The sequence below is a fragment of the Cinclus cinclus genome, chromosome 6, assembly GCF_963662255.1.
Source record: "Cinclus cinclus chromosome 6, bCinCin1.1, whole genome shotgun sequence".
Lineage (NCBI taxonomy): Eukaryota > Metazoa > Chordata > Aves > Passeriformes > Cinclidae > Cinclus > Cinclus cinclus.
In genome coordinates, this window is record NC_085051.1 from 50267007 (window position 1) to 50284493 (window position 17487).

The 17487-nt window shown below is 43.3% G+C and overlaps 1 protein-coding gene across 4 annotated transcripts in view; it reads right to left on the reverse strand.

The window, feature by feature from the left end:
- The window catches only part of BCL11B (BCL11 transcription factor B), a 90523-nt gene that overhangs the window by 45665 nt on the left and 27371 nt on the right, over positions 1–17487 (reverse strand). For 2 of the 4 annotated variants that reach the window (XM_062495575.1, XM_062495574.1), the window contains exon 3: positions 1770–1985. The exons of the other annotated variants lie outside the window; for them this stretch is intronic. In XM_062495575.1, the coding sequence (XP_062351559.1) occupies positions 1770–1985 (216 nt within the window). The remainder of the gene's footprint in view (positions 1–1769; positions 1986–17487) is intronic. 4 annotated transcript variants of the gene reach the window in all.

The window sequence follows — 17487 nt, forward strand, 5'->3', positions numbered from 1 at the left end:
GCTTCCTTTTCTATTTTTGGGTGCACTTGTTTCCATTACCACTAGCTGCTGGCATCAGAAGCAAGAGGGAACCAGGGTATCCAGTTCAGTGTTACAACTACATGCCACCCAAAGGCATGTGCATGCATACAACATCAGTGAAGACAGAGGACAGCAAAACATGAGACCAGTTGCAGTTTGGCTTACTGGTTCCTGGGAGGAGAGAAGGCAGGGAAGGTTTCTGACCTTCTGCTCCAACGCTCACCATTTGCAAGAGCCTGTCTTGACATCTATCTCAGGCCATTTAGTGGGTCTGCCGAGGCTGATGAAGCCAAATTTGATTAAAACAGCATCCCCTGCCACACTGCATGCAGCAGCTTGAATAGGAAATTTAACCAGACCCCGGATTTACTAATGGCACCTCACCACACAGCACACTGCTACAAGCCCAGAGCCTGTGTGCCAGTGCAAGCGGACGGGTGCAGGCTGAGCACCTTCCAGGCAGCATGGCAGCCTTTTCTGTGTGCCCTGAGCTTCACCCAGCATCTACACAGCACCCTGCAGAGCACTTTTAGCCACCTCCTGAGAATATTTTCTCTTTCAAGACCCAGGGTTTCCAAGACACAAATTTAAATTTCTTGCAAAACCTTATATCTCACTTTATTACATCAATGAGAGACACACAGGAACATTTTCATGAGATACAGCATACTGTAGCCAAGTGGTACCAGTGCTAGTGGAAGGAAAAAGCTAGCACAACAAAGTTTTGCCAGCTTCAGGTGAGAAATGAAGAGCCATTTCCCAAAGGCTTTACTCCTGACAGTCATTGCTACCTCTCTGAATCCTTTGGTCCTCATGCTTTACTTTTCCAGTATCATTTAGGGAACTCCTTATTAAAACTACATGCACATTATCATGAATGAGAGCTGTAGGGTTTGGCCCACCACAGTGAGAGTCCATAAATATTTGTTGATTTTGCCACATCTGTATTTTCTTTTATAACCTCCCCATTTTCACCTCACCAGCCCACAGCTCAGCATAGATCGAGTCTTGCAACTGAGCCATGCTCAGAAACACCCACTGATTTCAAAGAGATCACTGGGTCTGAAATGATGGGGTCTGGTGACAATATGTCCGTGTTCTTTTTGGCTAGCTTGGTGTGCCTTCATTTTCACATCACTTTCCCCTCCTCCTTGTGATAAAAGTCAGGCATCCAAAAGGAATAAAGGAGAAGAAAATCTGATGGGGTAAGAGGCCAGGGATGCATGGTGAGTTACCAAGGAGCATTTTCTCAAAGCAAGGGAGAAAACAGCATGGAGCACATACATCCTGCGTGCATATGGATGCGGAGGAGAGCCTTTAATATGAATGATTGAGGAGGAAGGGCAAAAAAGAAGGAAATAAAAATACCTCAGATGTTAAATGTTATCCAATTAAGCTTAAAATAAACAGCCTAGAGAGATGAAATCTTGGTACTGGGGTATCACATTCTGCAAGGAGTCTCAGACGTTTGTTCACAACATGGCACAAATGGCCCAGCAGTGGCCGCAGGTGACAACTGAGGGTGGGCAGGCAGGAGGGGAGGGATGAGGAAATGGAGGGAGTCTCATGCCCTTTCCCACTCCCCATCCTCTTCGAGGGTGGAGAGGGAAGGAAGAAAGGAATTGGAGGGGTTTCTCTGCCTTCCCCATGCGACCCAGCAAAGGCAGCTCTCCCACAGCAAAGACGACATCACTTGGCAGCACTACTGACCTTCAGATAGCAACAAAAAAAAAAAGTATTTCTATTACCTGACAACTGACAATGACATCCAAATGTGCCTGACGTCTCAGTCTGAATCTCAGTCTGAGTCCCGCCAACTGAGACTGCACGTGCACCACAGCAGGGCAGGCTAAGGCAGGGCGGGAGGGAGGCCAGTGCGCGGAGAGGTGACGTGATCACGGATGTGTGAGGGTGGGAGGAGGCAGCTATGGGAGCCCCCGGCAGGTTTGCAGGCCTGGACGGCCCTGGAGAAAAAACAATAGAAAAAACTGTCAGTCGGATCTAAGTTTGAAGGGACAGAGGAGGCATCAAACAAGCGAAGAGGGGGCTGGCTGCCTAACGCACAACACGCTTGGTCTGAACCCCTCTCTGGGTCCGGCTGAGGCTGGCGGGCTCACGTTGGGTGGGGAAGAGTAAGAAGAGACCTGGAGGACCTGGGAACCCAGGCTGAGGGCCTGTGTGGGCATGGAGCAGGGTGAAGGTGGGGGACGGCCAGCCCTGGCACAGAGCAGAGCCAGCAGTGGCTTCGCCACCAGCACTTGCTCAGGGACCAAATCAAAAGGGGGATAATTGTTTTATGGCTGTGTTAATGAACTGAGCTGACACAAAACTGTGCAGGCTTTCTGCCGAGCCACTGCTGAAGCGGGCTCCACACACCAGCCCGGACAAAGTGCGCTGACTTAGAGCTGAAATGGCTTCAGTGAGGTGCCAGGAGCCGAGCTCCCAGAAGGAAGCCTTGGCGGCCATGTGCTGCCTTCCCGCTTGAGCTGCGGCCAGTTGTGCATTTTGCATGCCCCGATTATGCAGGCTAATTCCCTATTGAGCCTGTGAGGAAGAGAACAACCTTCTTCCTGGTAGCTAAAAGATGATATTGTAACCTCCAACCTTATTATTTCTTTTTAACCCCTCTAGGAACCCCTCACCTGCCATTTAAAAGCTGTATTTAAGAGTTTTCTCCTGTTCCACTGGAAATGCTTGCTCCTCCTGGCACTAGTCCAAACTGAATTCTGTGGCTTTGAAAAACTAAGATACAAGTCTTAAATATCGACATACACCTGCACAAATACAGACACACGCACACACAGAATCATGTAGGGGTCAAGTTTTTGGCTGGCACAAATTATTAGAGTTTAAAGGGAAGCTGAGTGAACGGCACCACTTTCCAACCCTTGGGAATCCCAGCCCCTCCATTTCAAATTGTTCCTGCCACTTAGTTATTAACTAAAGGGTAGCTACTAATCAAGGCTGGTTTCTAAATGAAGATACGTGGTGGAGTAGTTGCCATTAAAAAGTTGGCATTTGCCAACAGCTACCACACAGTGGTAGATCAGAAACCACAGTTTCCCCCTGTATTTAGATCAGGAAATATGTGTGCTAATTGTGGGGTACCTTCTGGCAAATGTTTTCTTTCTGCATGGGGGCATCTCTGGCTGTTCATGAGTGTGCACCTTGCAGATAGATGCAAACACCATGGCAGCAAGCAGAAATATTTATCTGTGTTCCCTCCAACCTTAGAAAAAATATTTCCTAAAGGAATCTATACTGTGGCAGCAAGGAATAATATTTATCCATGCTCCTTCTGACCCTAAACATGCAACATCTTCCAAGGGAATCTCTCCACCTTGAGAGTCCCTATTCAGAAACCAGGCCTGCATGTTGATCTGACAGTTACACATGTGAGGCAAATGGGGATACTTCATCCTTGGCACAGCATCCAGCACTCCAGTCTGCAAGGACTGCATTTGATTTTGGCGTTTATCTTAAATGGCTAAGAGACCACCAGTGCAAAACATTTGTGTGAAGCTTTTGCCAAAACCACAAGTGAAGAGTCGAAATTCCCTGTGTAAATACTTGAGCTTCAAGCACTGAGGATAAAATTTGTGCTGTCTTGTGAGGACTGGTTTTAAATAGAAGCCATCTCTGTGGCTTGTGGGAGACAAGGAAGGACTTTTCTATTCTGAGCTCTGCTGTTTGACTTTTGGAACTCTTTGATCTCTCTGGAAGTACAATACAAGCAGGTATGATAGCTGCTATCCAGATCATAACTATATTGCATTTCTGGCAATGGGTGCTGTGCATGTGGAAACTGATGTTGGACAAGGATTCTATGTGTGTAAGCACCACTCTTACTGCCACGGTAACTGATATGAATACTGTTTGCTTTTTTCATGGAATAAGGAAAGAATAATACAGATTCCCTCCAATGACTTAACAACTGTATCTTATATTCCAAATATAATAAAAATTGTTAGGCTGTGTTGAACTGCCTGGAAATTTCCTTTCCTGGAAATTCATGAGCTTGAAAAGGGGATTTAGAGGAGAACCACAGGGCAGCTACATCTCAGTTACACTGAGATGTGTCTGTGGTCTCACCATGACTAAGAGTACTTGGCCCTCTACATATCATGATAACTTACTATGGGTTTTAAAGGAGATAATCTCACAGAGAAACTATATGAAGCCCACCAAATGCATCACCTGACTCCACTGCATAAAGCTTTAATGTGGAGGTCCATGGGCCCTGGCAGACAACACTACCCTGAAAGCAACAGCCTCGTCTCTAGCCCTGGTGCGTCCCACACAGCCGTTGGTAATGAATTGAATGTATTTTGCACAGCCCTGAGGTGTGCAAGACACAAAAAGCCCTCATCAAGAAAGGCCCTCCCAGACCTTACTCCGCACATCTCTAGTGTGGAAAGGGAATAAAGATCTCAAATAAGAGGTTTCTCACCATCTGGTCAAAGGGATCCTGTAAGAGCCTCTTATCAGTGCTACCGGGGGCAAAACAGCAATCTGTTTTAACAAGGTACATAACAATTTTAGAATTGTATGAACCAGATGCCAGTGAATGGATGGAACTGAAAGGTGTCACTCAGAAGTTCTTTTTTTTTTTTTTTTTTTTTTTTTGTCCTCACTTCTCACAGAGAAGAGAGGCTCTGGGGAAACCTCATAGCCTTCCTGTACCTGAAGATGTCTGACAAGGGAGCCGGTAAAAGATTTTTTACAGGATATGTGATGATAGGACAAGGGACAATGGAATTAAACTGACAGAGGTAGGAGTAAATTTGGCTTTAGAAATAAATTATTTACTGTGAGGGTGGTGAAAGACTGGAACAAGTTGCCCAGAGAGCTGTGCTTAAGACCAGGTTGGATGGGTCTTTGATATGTCCATGACCATGGCAGGGGCATCTGCTCCAATCCAAACCATTCTATGATTCTATGATTTGATGCAAATTTGAGGAAATCTAAAAACTGTTAACCTAGTATCACAAAAGAAAGGATTGGTAAGGGAGAAAAAGAGTGACCCAAGAGAGTCTCTGGCAGACGATCAGGGATTGCCATCAGCACTCCCAAGTCCAGCACTAAGAGACAAATATCGCACAGTTGCCAGACCAGGAGACTTAAGTCTGCCGCTACAAGCAAAGTCAAATCAGGTGATTCCTCCTTCCCTTTACTACCACTTCAAGGTCTACTTCTTTGTTCCTAATCAGGCCAGTCCTACAGAATCAGATCAAGTGGAAAATCATGAAGATGGAAATCATATCCAGTGGCCTCAAGAAAAGGCAGGGAGAAAAGGAGGGGCCTGCCATTACGTACATGATGCCTCTTCATAGCTATAGAAAAAATAACACTTGTGTTCAAAAATACTCAGCTCATATTTGCTAGGAACATATTCCCATTTCATCTCTTCAGCTCCTCTCTGTGGTATCCTATGTGTGTTTTTTTTCCCATAAACGGTCTATTTAAAGCTGAAAATGAAGATGGGCGCTCTTCAACTTAACTGTGACAGGGGACAGACAAACACAAAATGAAGAAAGATATAAAGAGAGATAGATGGATTAGATAGATAGGTAGATAGGTAGATAGATAGGTAGATAGATAGATAGATAGATTAGATAGATAGATAGACAGACAGACAGACAGACAGACAGAATCTTAAGGTGGTGCTGGGAGTTTTTTGCTCAGCCCACACAACAACAGGCAAGGGAACAGAGCTTGATATCTGGAATTCTACATCCAATCGACGACATCACATTGCATAGAGGTTTCAAAGAGAAAACACACCTGCAAGCCCCTGACTGCCACAAAGGGCATAGCCATAATCAGCACTAAAGGGAAAGCAAACCGCAGGAACTGTAGTGCAATCTTAGAGGCAAATATCCCATCTGGATGGGGAGAACAGGCTCACACATGCAGCATTTTGTCGCTTGGACATCCCTGACATGATGTGTGAGGCCTGATTTTCCTCTTGGGTCAGCACTGGGAAATCACTCACCTGCGCTGCAGATCTCAATTATATATTCTGCATTCATTCTGCACGGATGCAAAGGAGAGTTTTGCACATAGCATGAGTGTGAAACACGCACAGGGACTGTCACCATGTAAATAAAACATCTGCATTGCTGATGGTAAAGGAAGATTTTGTTCTCATGCTTTAAACAGGGTCAGCATATCCTCAGAACCTGTACATGGCAGTAGCTCACAGGTGATGTTGACTCCAAGGCATCACTAAGAGTAATTTTTTTTTTTCTCTTTGCTATTTTTAAACTTGCAATGAAGAAAATAAGATAAATTGGACATGACCCCAGATGGAAAATGGAAAAGCCTAGATGAACCTGACAAAAGCCACAATCAAGGCATAAATTGCATCCTTTTGTTGCCCTCTCCCAGAGCCTAGGCATGACTGGCCATATGACATGGTGTATGTAAAACACCAAGCTCCTCAGGCACATCTGCAGAAAAGTTAGTCCCTGAGCAAAATACAAAGAAGGATCCAAAGCAGCATTCGAAATATCTCACCTTATCATGGCTTAGACCAGGGGAAGTAATGTTAAATTAAGAGACCTGGCTTTACATCTCATGTCACATATAACTGCAGCCACTCATAGCTGGTATGTCCCAGGGGGGTTGTGTGCTTGGCTGGGTGGGTGCCTGGGTGTGTATCTGTGTACAGGCAGACAGGCAGGTGCAAGAGCAGACGTGTGAGCTGCTGAACAGGGCATGAACCAAATTTTCCTATGTGTTTCTCTGTGCCTGTCTGGTGATAGAAAATCCAATCAATAGCTGGTTAGAGAATAAAGCTCAGCTCCAATATTAAAAAATTCTCTTTCAATAAAGAAGAAAAACATCTGTTCAAACAGTGTACGGCTACAAATTTGGAGTGCGGGCTGAAGCATCAATCTCTGCCCTGTGCCCATCATGTTCAGGGAAAATACTGCAGATGTTTTGAGGGGGGGTGTACATAAACCATTGCAGCAGGTTTCCGAAAATGATAGACAAATCTATCCACTAATCTCTCCAACAGAGTTTTTTTCCAAGCTTTTTCAAAAACAAGTTGTCTTATGTGTATCACACCCTCTCCTGTGGACTGTTCCCACCTGATAGTATTGTCTCTCTGCCATGTCTCTTTTTGCAGACATCAACAGGGCTGGGAAGCAAATACACACAAGCACACTCGTGTACACACACAGAGACACACTTCCAAATACACACAAGCACAAACACTTCCAGCAGCAGCCAGCAGAGCACACCCTGCCAGGGGCAGATACACACAGCATCCCCCAGGAAAGGCAGCACGACTCCCTGGTGTGGGCAGACACACAACTGCACACACTCACACCCAGAGTCCAGCACTCAGCCAAACACACCTGCACACCAGCCTTCACCTCTCCCCCCAGCACATGCACAGAGGTTTGGGAGCAGTTTCCCCACACTGATTGTGATGCTTAGACTAAAACTTTGCTCAAGATGGAAATGCAGAAGTTGCACTAGGTAGAGAAGAAGGAGAGCAGGGAAGAGATTTCTTGTCGCATTTTGCTCAGGGATTTTTTCATTTTGGCAGACAAGGATTCCCTTTGAATTGATACATTTCTTTCTCCCAAGAATTTCGAATGATAATGCATAAATGAGTCATAGAGCAAGAACGGCGATGTGGTGAGCAAGGAGGAGAAAGAGCGTGAGTGAGGGGCACTGGCACAGAAATTTGACAGTACCCCAACTCCCCCCCTTCCTCCCCCCATGCCAAGACATTAATTCTCACAAGTCGGAGAAAATTACTATGCATGAATGCAAAAAGCATGATCAGGAGTAATTAACATGGCTTCATATGCAAATTTTATTAATGCAGAAGTACAAAGTCATTATGCAAATGAAACTTACGTCAACTCTCTTGACAAATATTCATTTCTAAAGCTCAAGTTTCTCCCTTCTAATTTTTTTTTTTAAATTTTTGGTGTAAAACCAAAAAAAAAAAAAAAAGTGATGAGGACTGCTTGACAAGTTCGCAAAGTTGTTTTTCAACCAGAGAAATTTTATTCTTGCATTGTTGATATGTTTTTTTTTGTTGTTGTTGTTGTTGTTGGCAGGTACACGACAGCTCATGGAGGAGAGCGGGAGGATGGGGATGCAGGCTACCAGCAGCAGGCAGCCAATCAAAACGCCAGCGGCTGTAATGAGCGCGATTGATGACTGTTTGGCTTTACTGCAGGGTAATGAACTAGAATCCAGTCTGAGGAGGGAAAAAATATGAATATTCATGAAGCTGTGCTCCTGCCTTTGATGATTAAAGAAATTTTTAATATTCAAATAAGCGCTTGCCAAGTGATTAACAAAGAACAAGCACGCAGGAATATGGAAATGGAGCTGTGGAAGATTTGGGAGTCACAGTCTGTGCAGAAAAGACAGCACAAAATTTCATAAACAAGATAGGCAGATAACCTAATTCAAATCTGAGCAAATAAAGGGGGGAAAAATCACCTTCTTTTTCATCAGTTTGGATATTGTATCAGTCACTTTGTTTTAGAGTGCAAAGGAGAATAAAATCAACCGATGCAATAAGACGGGGAAAATATCTGAACCCTGAGAAACAATCCAGTAATTACAAAGTAAGAATCCTGGGTGAGAAACCGATAGGAAAATGACATCTAAGTCCACGGTCTGTTGTGGGCTATTGCTTTTCAAAAGCAGGACCCTGCCTGATGCTGAGATCCTCCTGGCTACTCAGAATCGCCAATTTGTACACAACAGGCAGGAGTCAAAAGTATCCTGAAATCACCAAGACCCATCCCTGCTGTTAAATCCTTTTCCTTGGATAAAGGGCACACTGCAGGGCTTGACTGCTGTCTGGGAGAGGAGGGAGTGCAACAGAAAGGAGAAATATTATTGCCAGGGGGAAAAAAAAGCAAGAAAAAAACTGAAAAGGAGGATGCAAGGAGGTCTCAGCTGCCCATCCTGGTAATCAGTTGGTAAAAAATGTGTTCTCCATGTCTAAGCCAGAAAGGTCCTCCACTCCCCACAGATTTCTGAACAAGGATACAAAAATTCAGTCACATTATAAAATGTCTGATAAGTTCAGGCTCTCACAGTTTAATAGCTTCACTAAGGACTCACACTGAAGCACATAGTAACAATATTAGCTGCTAAAATGACTTTGCAGTTAAAATACATCTAATTAGCAGCCAGCTAATTTTTTCTGTCTTTCTTTGAAAAACAGTTAACTTCAGGGCTCCATTATACCAGAATGAAATGTGGTTGAGCTCTTTCTGTTACTCAAAAGCCAGAGTAAGGATATCTTCAAACTCTTAGGGCACTGGAAAACCAACTCACCTTTTTGTTATTAGATCCTGGGGTTTCACAGACCTGTTTGCCTTTTCTGCAGACCTTTAAAAACTCTGGTTAATTATTTCTTGTTTAAAAATATAAAGAAAGCATAGGCTAGGTACCATTTAATAATTAACTGGTGTCTTCAGAATGTAAAACTTCAACTATACTTAAAATAAAAACAATAACAGTAGCATAATGAGGACAACATTACAAAATGCAAAAATCACCACGATCAGAACCTTCAAAGTTGTCATGAAAACACATTATGCAGCTAATGGGATTTTTCTCCCTATAACTGCTCCATTTTTGGAAATACAAAAATATTCACTATTGGTGTATCACAGAACAGAACGGGAGGGGGGAAAAAAAAGAAAGGACGGAAAGGTGAAAAAAAAAACAAAAGCCTAAACGTAAGTAAAGATAAGGTTAAACACCATGCCGGGGTATTGCTGGGAGTCTTTGCTCTGAATAATGCCAAGACCTTTCGAAGATGTCTGTTGTCTCTGGGTGCGTGTGGGCGGGTGAAGTGTGATATTACATAACTCACACGCGGCAGTGGCTGTGCACAACCGTACCGATTAAAACACCCGACTGTGAAACTCAGATCTCCATTTCCTGGGCTGTTTGTAGCTCGTGTCAGACCCCTGAACACCGAAAATGTTATCCTTTGTCTACAAGATTCCTTGGCTTTGTTTTAATAAGTGCAATTTCTTTTTTAATGACAGAGGAGAAACTACCAGCTCCTACAGTTGGTTGCTTTGAAGCCCTTCTTAAACGGCCATTAAATTCTACCATACAAATGTGAATACTTAATATTTATTCCATATTTTCATTCTTTCTTTAAAAGTACCCCATTTACATATTTCTGGAGAATAATGATACTTCTGCAGGGCAGGTGAAGACACATTTCTGCATATGGAGTCAATGGGGAAAAGCATTAAGAGTCCATATTGTAAAAATCAGCCCCTAAATTTAAGTGGTTTGAATTGAGCATGCAGCTGTGGTTGCCTGCCAGTAGTTAGATGCTGTAGTAATAATAACAACAACAATAATAACAATAATAATAATAACAATCTTTTCATTTCTCTAGTGCCTTCCACACAAAGATCTGGAAGTACTTTACAAAGATAAATAAACTGAGTTTGGAACACCCCGTGTGGTTAATAAATATCCCAATATATCTAAAGAGCATGCAATTCCTCTCACTGTGTAAAAGTCCACGTTATGTCATCCACATATTTGCATATGACGTTTTGGAGGCTTGGACACCAAGGGCAGGCTGGAGAGAATTTTACTTACCTTGAGACCATGTGAATTCACAGAAGTAGCCCATACTATGCCTGCAGGACTGTTTTGCCAAACCCCCTCTTTTAGAAAAGCGGTGGGGATTGTCAGTGGCCCCAGTCAGGGGCCAGGATGAAGGGCCCTAGAGGTATCCAGGTGCCACATGGCAGCATCTCTCTGAGCCAGGTCTCCACAGGGGCTCCTGCAGGATCACCTGTACCCTCCTCCCACCTGATGCTCATCTAAACTTGCTCCTCACCCCTTGTCTGTGCTATGAACATCAAAAGAGAAAAACTGAAACATCTTGGATCACCCCAAATAAACACACAAGAAAAAGAATTCTCGCCTACCCCAAGGCTGCATTCATCACCTCCCCCTGCTGTGCCCTGTGCCCACCCCACCAACACAAGCTTTTGCCTCAGGAGGACCATATCCCTTTGAGATGAGAGCAACTGGGTGCAAGATCAAGGGAAAACAGGGCAGGATTTGGCCTAAAAAAATCATAAGGCATGAGTAAATTGTGACATATCAATAGATGTGCTAAAAATGTAACACACGAAAACAGGGAGTTTCCCCATCTCAGGAGGGTGGTCTTGCTGACCACTGGGCTAGGAAGAAGTTTGGGGTGCACACCCCAGGACATGAACCATGCAGGCTGTGGCACATTCTCTCCTGGAGCTCAGCTTTCCCTTTCCCACTAACCACCTGTCTGGTCTGTTCAGCCCCAACACACTCTTGAGCAGAGCCCAGCTCTCACTCTGGCAATGTTGAGTGTCTGACACAAGGGTGGCTTGCTCTGAGCTGCAATGTCCAGAAGCTACCACAATAAACTAACAAATAATAATAATCACCCTGATTTGTGGAAGATTTTTGTTTGTTTGTTTTTTCCCAAAAGGCATAAAGGGTAGACAATAAACAGTTCATCAATTTTCCCATTTTTTTTCCCCAATTCTTGTAATTGAGTCCTGGGGAGTTTTCAATGGTTGTAAAAATCCTTGTGGGTACTAAAAATTTTAGACCTGATTATGTCATGAATATTTCTATCTACCAGCAAATATTCCTGATGTAATTGAAATATCTAACTACCCCAACAGACCACTGTAACAATTTAACTGGCCCTGAAATTAATAAAGGAACTCAGTCGATGGAAAGAGCTGCTTCCAAAGGGCAAAATAATATATATATACAGCTAGAGCAAGAAATAATACTACAAATAATCAGAGGGCTTAACCACAAGAGGATGGTCAAGAGGTTAAAATGAAGGAATTGAAGTGGCCAGGGGAGAACCAGAGATAAGCAGGAGTCATTAACACCAGTGGACTTCTCTGCCTTGGCCATTCAGAACCGAGTCCCACTCACACACTGGCAGATGCTGCATTGAAAGCATGTATCCTCAGGGTGAGTATGGCCTCTGGAGAAAAGAGCAGCAGGATCTGCTGCTTGGGTAAGTATCTCTGCCTCACTCTGAAGTTTACTTTCTACTAGTAGTTTTAAATTTTGTCCCTATCTTTCACAATAAAAATAATAATAATAATAATTTTTAAAAACTTGGTGGAATTAGGCAAAATGAGTCTTTAGCAGCTTTTCAGCTGTTTGGCAGCAAAATCAATTCCTGGAATGGGAGGGAACTTGGGGAAAAAGAAGCAGATGAAGTCACTCTGCCCCTCTGTGCCTCAGTATCCCCATCTGCGAAAATCAGTTAATGACATCCACCTGATTTAGTTAAATGTCCTGGAAACTAAAAAGACTCTGCAACAGCAATATATTAAGCAGCAGCACTGTTAACTGCTTCACTGCTGGAAATGTAAAGGAAAACCATCAGGTGATGCCATGTCCCTGCACAGCACAGATGGACAAACTTAATATACAGAAACAATTAGCTTTGGGGGAGAATCACAGCTTCTGGTTTTTTGGCTCACACCTTGCCAAAAGCAATGTAAGTGTAGATGCTGTAAGTGCTGAATTTCAATGTGAAAAATAGTCTACCTGCCTAGTGTGAATGCATACACCAGACTTAAAGTAATATAACTTTAAAATAAGTGGGGGGAGGGAAGGACATTAACAGGTGCATTTATGATTTTCAAATTTTTCCTTGTGCATAGAGCACTTTCACACTTAGAAGAGTAATTCACTAACACCAAGCAAACTTGAAAAAACAAAACAGAGCAAGCGACTGGGAAGGAAAGAAGCATCAGAGATTTTTAGAATGAGGGTTCCAGTTGAGTTTTGGATCTCTCAGGGGAAAACTTCTCCAGCTATGTGTGTAAGAGTAGACCCAAGTCTGATAACTGAATCTGTCAAATTAAATGAGCATAACAATCATCTGGAGATGGTAAAACAATCCACCAAATGAGAAGAACACTAAGGATCTAAAGATTCAATCTTCAAATCACTGGACACCAGCACAACTAAGCAAATAATGCTCACTGAATGGAAAAGATGCTAGGAAATTAACTAGCTGTTAAATAGTGAAAGAAAGCAGAAAAATATACCAGGAAGCAGGAACCTAGTTCAGACTATAATGTAAACCAAAAAAGGGAAATAGTGAACCAGAGTTTCATTTGCACAAGGAAGCATGCTGGAAACTTGTGCCCAATCCCTCTGCAAAATACAACAATGAAGTTTTAGCCAAAGACTTGGATCCAAACAGAATTTTGCCAGTCACAAGCACAAATTAGACAGGATAACAGAACCCTGCACCAGGAGAGGTAAAACACAAGTGCAGTATAATAAGAACCCTGTAATCCTTTCACTCCAACACAAAACTAAGAGCAAAGTACAAGAAACCAAGAACCATTCTACATAAAGAATTTTTTTTTTTGAGGTATATATTTTCTGGACCAGTTTTCTCTGTAACTCTCAATTTACCCACTATTTGTACAAAATAGTATCTTTCTCCATAACATAAAAGCATAAGATGCAAAAAGGCTTTTTATTATCAAGTCTGCTTGAAACAGAAGCTGAATACACTTACCTAGGAAAGTGTATTAAAAAAAAAAAAGAAAGAAATTATAAAAAACAGACATACTGTACAAACATGGTGAGGAAAGAAAGTTCCCATAAAAATCCACAGTTAGGATAAAGAAGCAATATTAAATTCATACCTATCACCCCAGTAAAATAAATCTGAGCAGACTTGTTTTGTTTCTGATGAAAATGTCAATATACTCAAATGACGGCTTATTGCTTCATATCATAGTCTAACCAAATCTTTCTATAACCTCCTGCATTACAAGAAAAATCTCTAAAATGTCACCAGCTAAAAAACTGAACCAGCCTGTAATTAGTTTCAACATAGTCATCCTTTTAACCCTAATTTTCTAGATGTTGATGGTATTTCCATAGTAAGCATTATGAACCTTCCTTAAGGACAAGTGGAATCAAATTGCAAAATCATGAGCAGCGATCTAGTAGTTCTTCCTCGAAGCAAGCCCTTTATTTGTCTGTAATAAATTCAAATCCTGTCTTCACTCTCTTAATAGGTGATCAGAGAAAATATGCAGGCACACCTAAACCGCTACAACAAACCTTATTTTTTAAATAACACTTCAATCGCTAATACAATAAAGATCGTTGTAACCCGTTAGCACTGGTGTCATTATTCCTTATGATTCAATATTCTAATGACTGGCTGTAACAGAGGTTTATGCTCTGCAGAGGTTTATACCACTATTTAATGTAATTAAGCAAACTGGCAGCCAGTGCCTCTATGGAAATATCATTTTTATCACAGAGTATTCCCACCAGAAATTCAGAGGGATCATAACATACAAATTTTGATTCTGTTTATTTTTTCCCCTGCTCTGAAACCGATCTGGCATTTCTTGGACTTAGTACTAAGTGAAAGAAGGAATTAATTTGGCTTCTGTAGGCATGTTATTATTGACAATACTAATAATCTATGACAAATGGGCCATCCCCACTCCTCTCTTTCAGCAGACATTTCAGCCTGCAACATCGCTTTGCAAAACCCCAGAGTTGGACTCTGCTCCTGCCGGGAGCCCTATGAGTGTACCAGCAATGGGGTTTTAAGTAAGCCATTAAAATGCTAATATTCAGCACGGGCCAGATCCCTGTTACCACTGAAAGCAGAACTAAAGCTTCTCTAGAGACAGGATAAGGCCCTTCCAATGTGATCAAAGAGTAAATACATGCAAAGCTCTGATGGGAAGAAGGATCTTTTTTCTAATTTTAAAACTAAACAGGGAGAGTCCACCATGCTCATAATCCATGTTACAGTCACATCTGGGATCACTGACATCTGGGATAACAGCAGTGAGGAAGATGGGTCCAGGCTAAAAAGTTGTCACCTGGGGTTAAAGAGGAGCATTTAATACCCAGAATTCTATGAAAATTGAGTTATTTATCTTTTGGGCTACACTGCCTTCCACTCAACACAACTCTGCTGATGAGAGGAAATGTACCACACTGTATATATTTGTTTTATATAGGTAGATAACTATAGCTATAGATATATAAATGCACTTCATCACATTTGCATTTACCCCATCTTGCAAAGGAAGCTCAGCCCCTCACTCAAGCAGGTTTATAGGGGATCCAAGAATACCAGGTCAGCAGCAGAATTCCAACCTAAAACCAGAGTTCACCCTCTGCCTGCAACAGCAGACCCAATTTGATTAAATAAAGGCTTAGTTACCTCTCCTTCACAGCTGTAAAGCTCTCTGTAGAGGGAAGGAAAAAGAAAAAAAAAAAAACAAAACAGAAAAAACTTTGAAAGAAAACCCACTCTCATTTGTGGAGGGGATGGGACATGGAGTGATAATGGGAAAGGGAAAATGTCTGGTTTCTATTATTTCTATCTCCAGCATTTTCACCTCCACAAACAGCTTAAAGAAGGGCTTCTGGAACAGAAGTTCAACTTTCCTTAATCTGGGCTCTTAACTGTCAGGACCTGGTTAGATTTTTTCCATATTTTAATACTTTTATTATAGGTTCTGATGGGGAGTGGGGGGAGTAAGAGTAGGAATCTCAGTGTCACTCTAAGAAAGAAGTCACCGGGTTTTGCAATCCAGCAGCTTCCTTGGCAGAGGGAACTGCTGGTTGGCATAATCCACTCATTTGACAAAACTACTATTTCTGGGCACAGGCTCAAAAACAGGTAGGAAGCAAATGCTGAGAAATAAGGAAGTAAAAACAGCCAACAGATTTTTCACTACCAAGAACGCCAAGAGTAAACATGATTTATTTAGCTGTGTTTAACATGTCTCTTCTGCACTAGACTGCAGAAATCTGCTTGCATTTAGAGCAGGAGGAGGAGGAGGAGGAGGAGGAGGAAGGGGGGAGGGGATGAAAAGGGAATCCATTACGACGCTCCGCTGGTACTTTCTGAATTGTTCAGTCACACAGTTTTATGGAGTACAAGTATTTTCTAGCCCAAAATATATTCATGTGTCAAAAGAAAGCAGCACTAATCTGCTGTTAATTAACAAGCTGCTGCTAACAAAAGATGAAGGACCCAATTCATACAAACAATATTTACGTGGGTGTCGCATGATTTTGTCACAGATCTTTTCTCTTTTCCCCTGCCCCCCGCTTTTCCCCCTGCCTCCTCCTCTTCCTCAGCACCCAGTTGCAGGGATACAGCACAGAGGAGTCCCAGCATCTGTGGAACCAACACCCAGAGTGGAGGTGAGGGCACAAGCTGTGTCCCGACCCAGCCAAACTCAGACAAGGTCTCACCTGAGTACCCGGCTCTGAGATTCATGCCTACTCACATGGGGAAGGGCCCTATCAATGTTCACAAGTGAAATTTTCTTAGTCCTTCATTTACGAGGGAGAGGCCATCTCCTGGCACTGTGCCCACAGTGGCAATGCTGCCGAGGCTCCGGGAAGTGGCATGAAGCCTCCCATCCTCCATCCACCCTCACCAACCAGTGCAGGCTGTGAGAGGGGATGGGAGATACCGATGCCTTCCCCAGTGCTTGGCCCATGATTACATTTTCATTTAATCCAAACTCTTTGCCAAGGAGTTTGGGGATGGGGGGGAACATGTTAACAGCACAGAGGCTCAAAGGGGCAAGGGTTTTTTCAAAAGTACCTATGCACACACAAAAGGGTAGGGCTGTGAGCAGTGAACCACAGGGCACCTCTCCCAGCCACAGCCCTGCTGCCCTTCCCTGCTCCCCACTGGAACTTTGGACAGTAGCACCTGTGGCCTCATCCAGAAGGGTGCTGAGCACAGCCAGGCTGCCCCAAGCCCCTGCCGGATGCAGCTGGGCCCTTTGGAAAATAAATCCATTCACCATCTTTTCTGCCTCATCTGAGAAATGAGAGTGCATCTCCCCTGTGGGCGTCTTAAAGCTGGTGCTGGCAAAGAGATGGGAGAGTTAGCAGCAACAGCAACTAGCACTAAAAATTCCTGGACTTGTTCCCCTCTCAGGAACAAAGCTGGGGCTGCAGGGTGGGAGAAAGGGCTGATGGTCCCTTGTGCTTCACCCATCAAACCACACCAACCTGTCCTACAGAACGGTTACAGGAGACAGGGTTTAGGCTCTGCTCGGCACTGTCATCACACAGCCAGGGCTGGGAGAAGCATAGGGACAGGAGGGTGGGAAACAGAAGTATTTAAGTGTGATTCTAGAAGTGCCAGGGTTCTCCCTTCATGGCATGGTGGAGTGGTATTTCTGCTAGCACAGTTCTCTGCACACCCCAGTTACTGTCTTATCCTCAAGGCCACAGCTTCCTCAGAGAGAAACAAACTCCACTGGAGCATACACACATCTGCCCTTCCAGGTTTTTGATCTGCACCCTTACCCCATTCCCCAAATCATGAGGTTTTCACTGCAAAAGTCACAACCACTTTCTCAGTGCATTCCCCAGGCACCGTGGCCAGCACCCAGC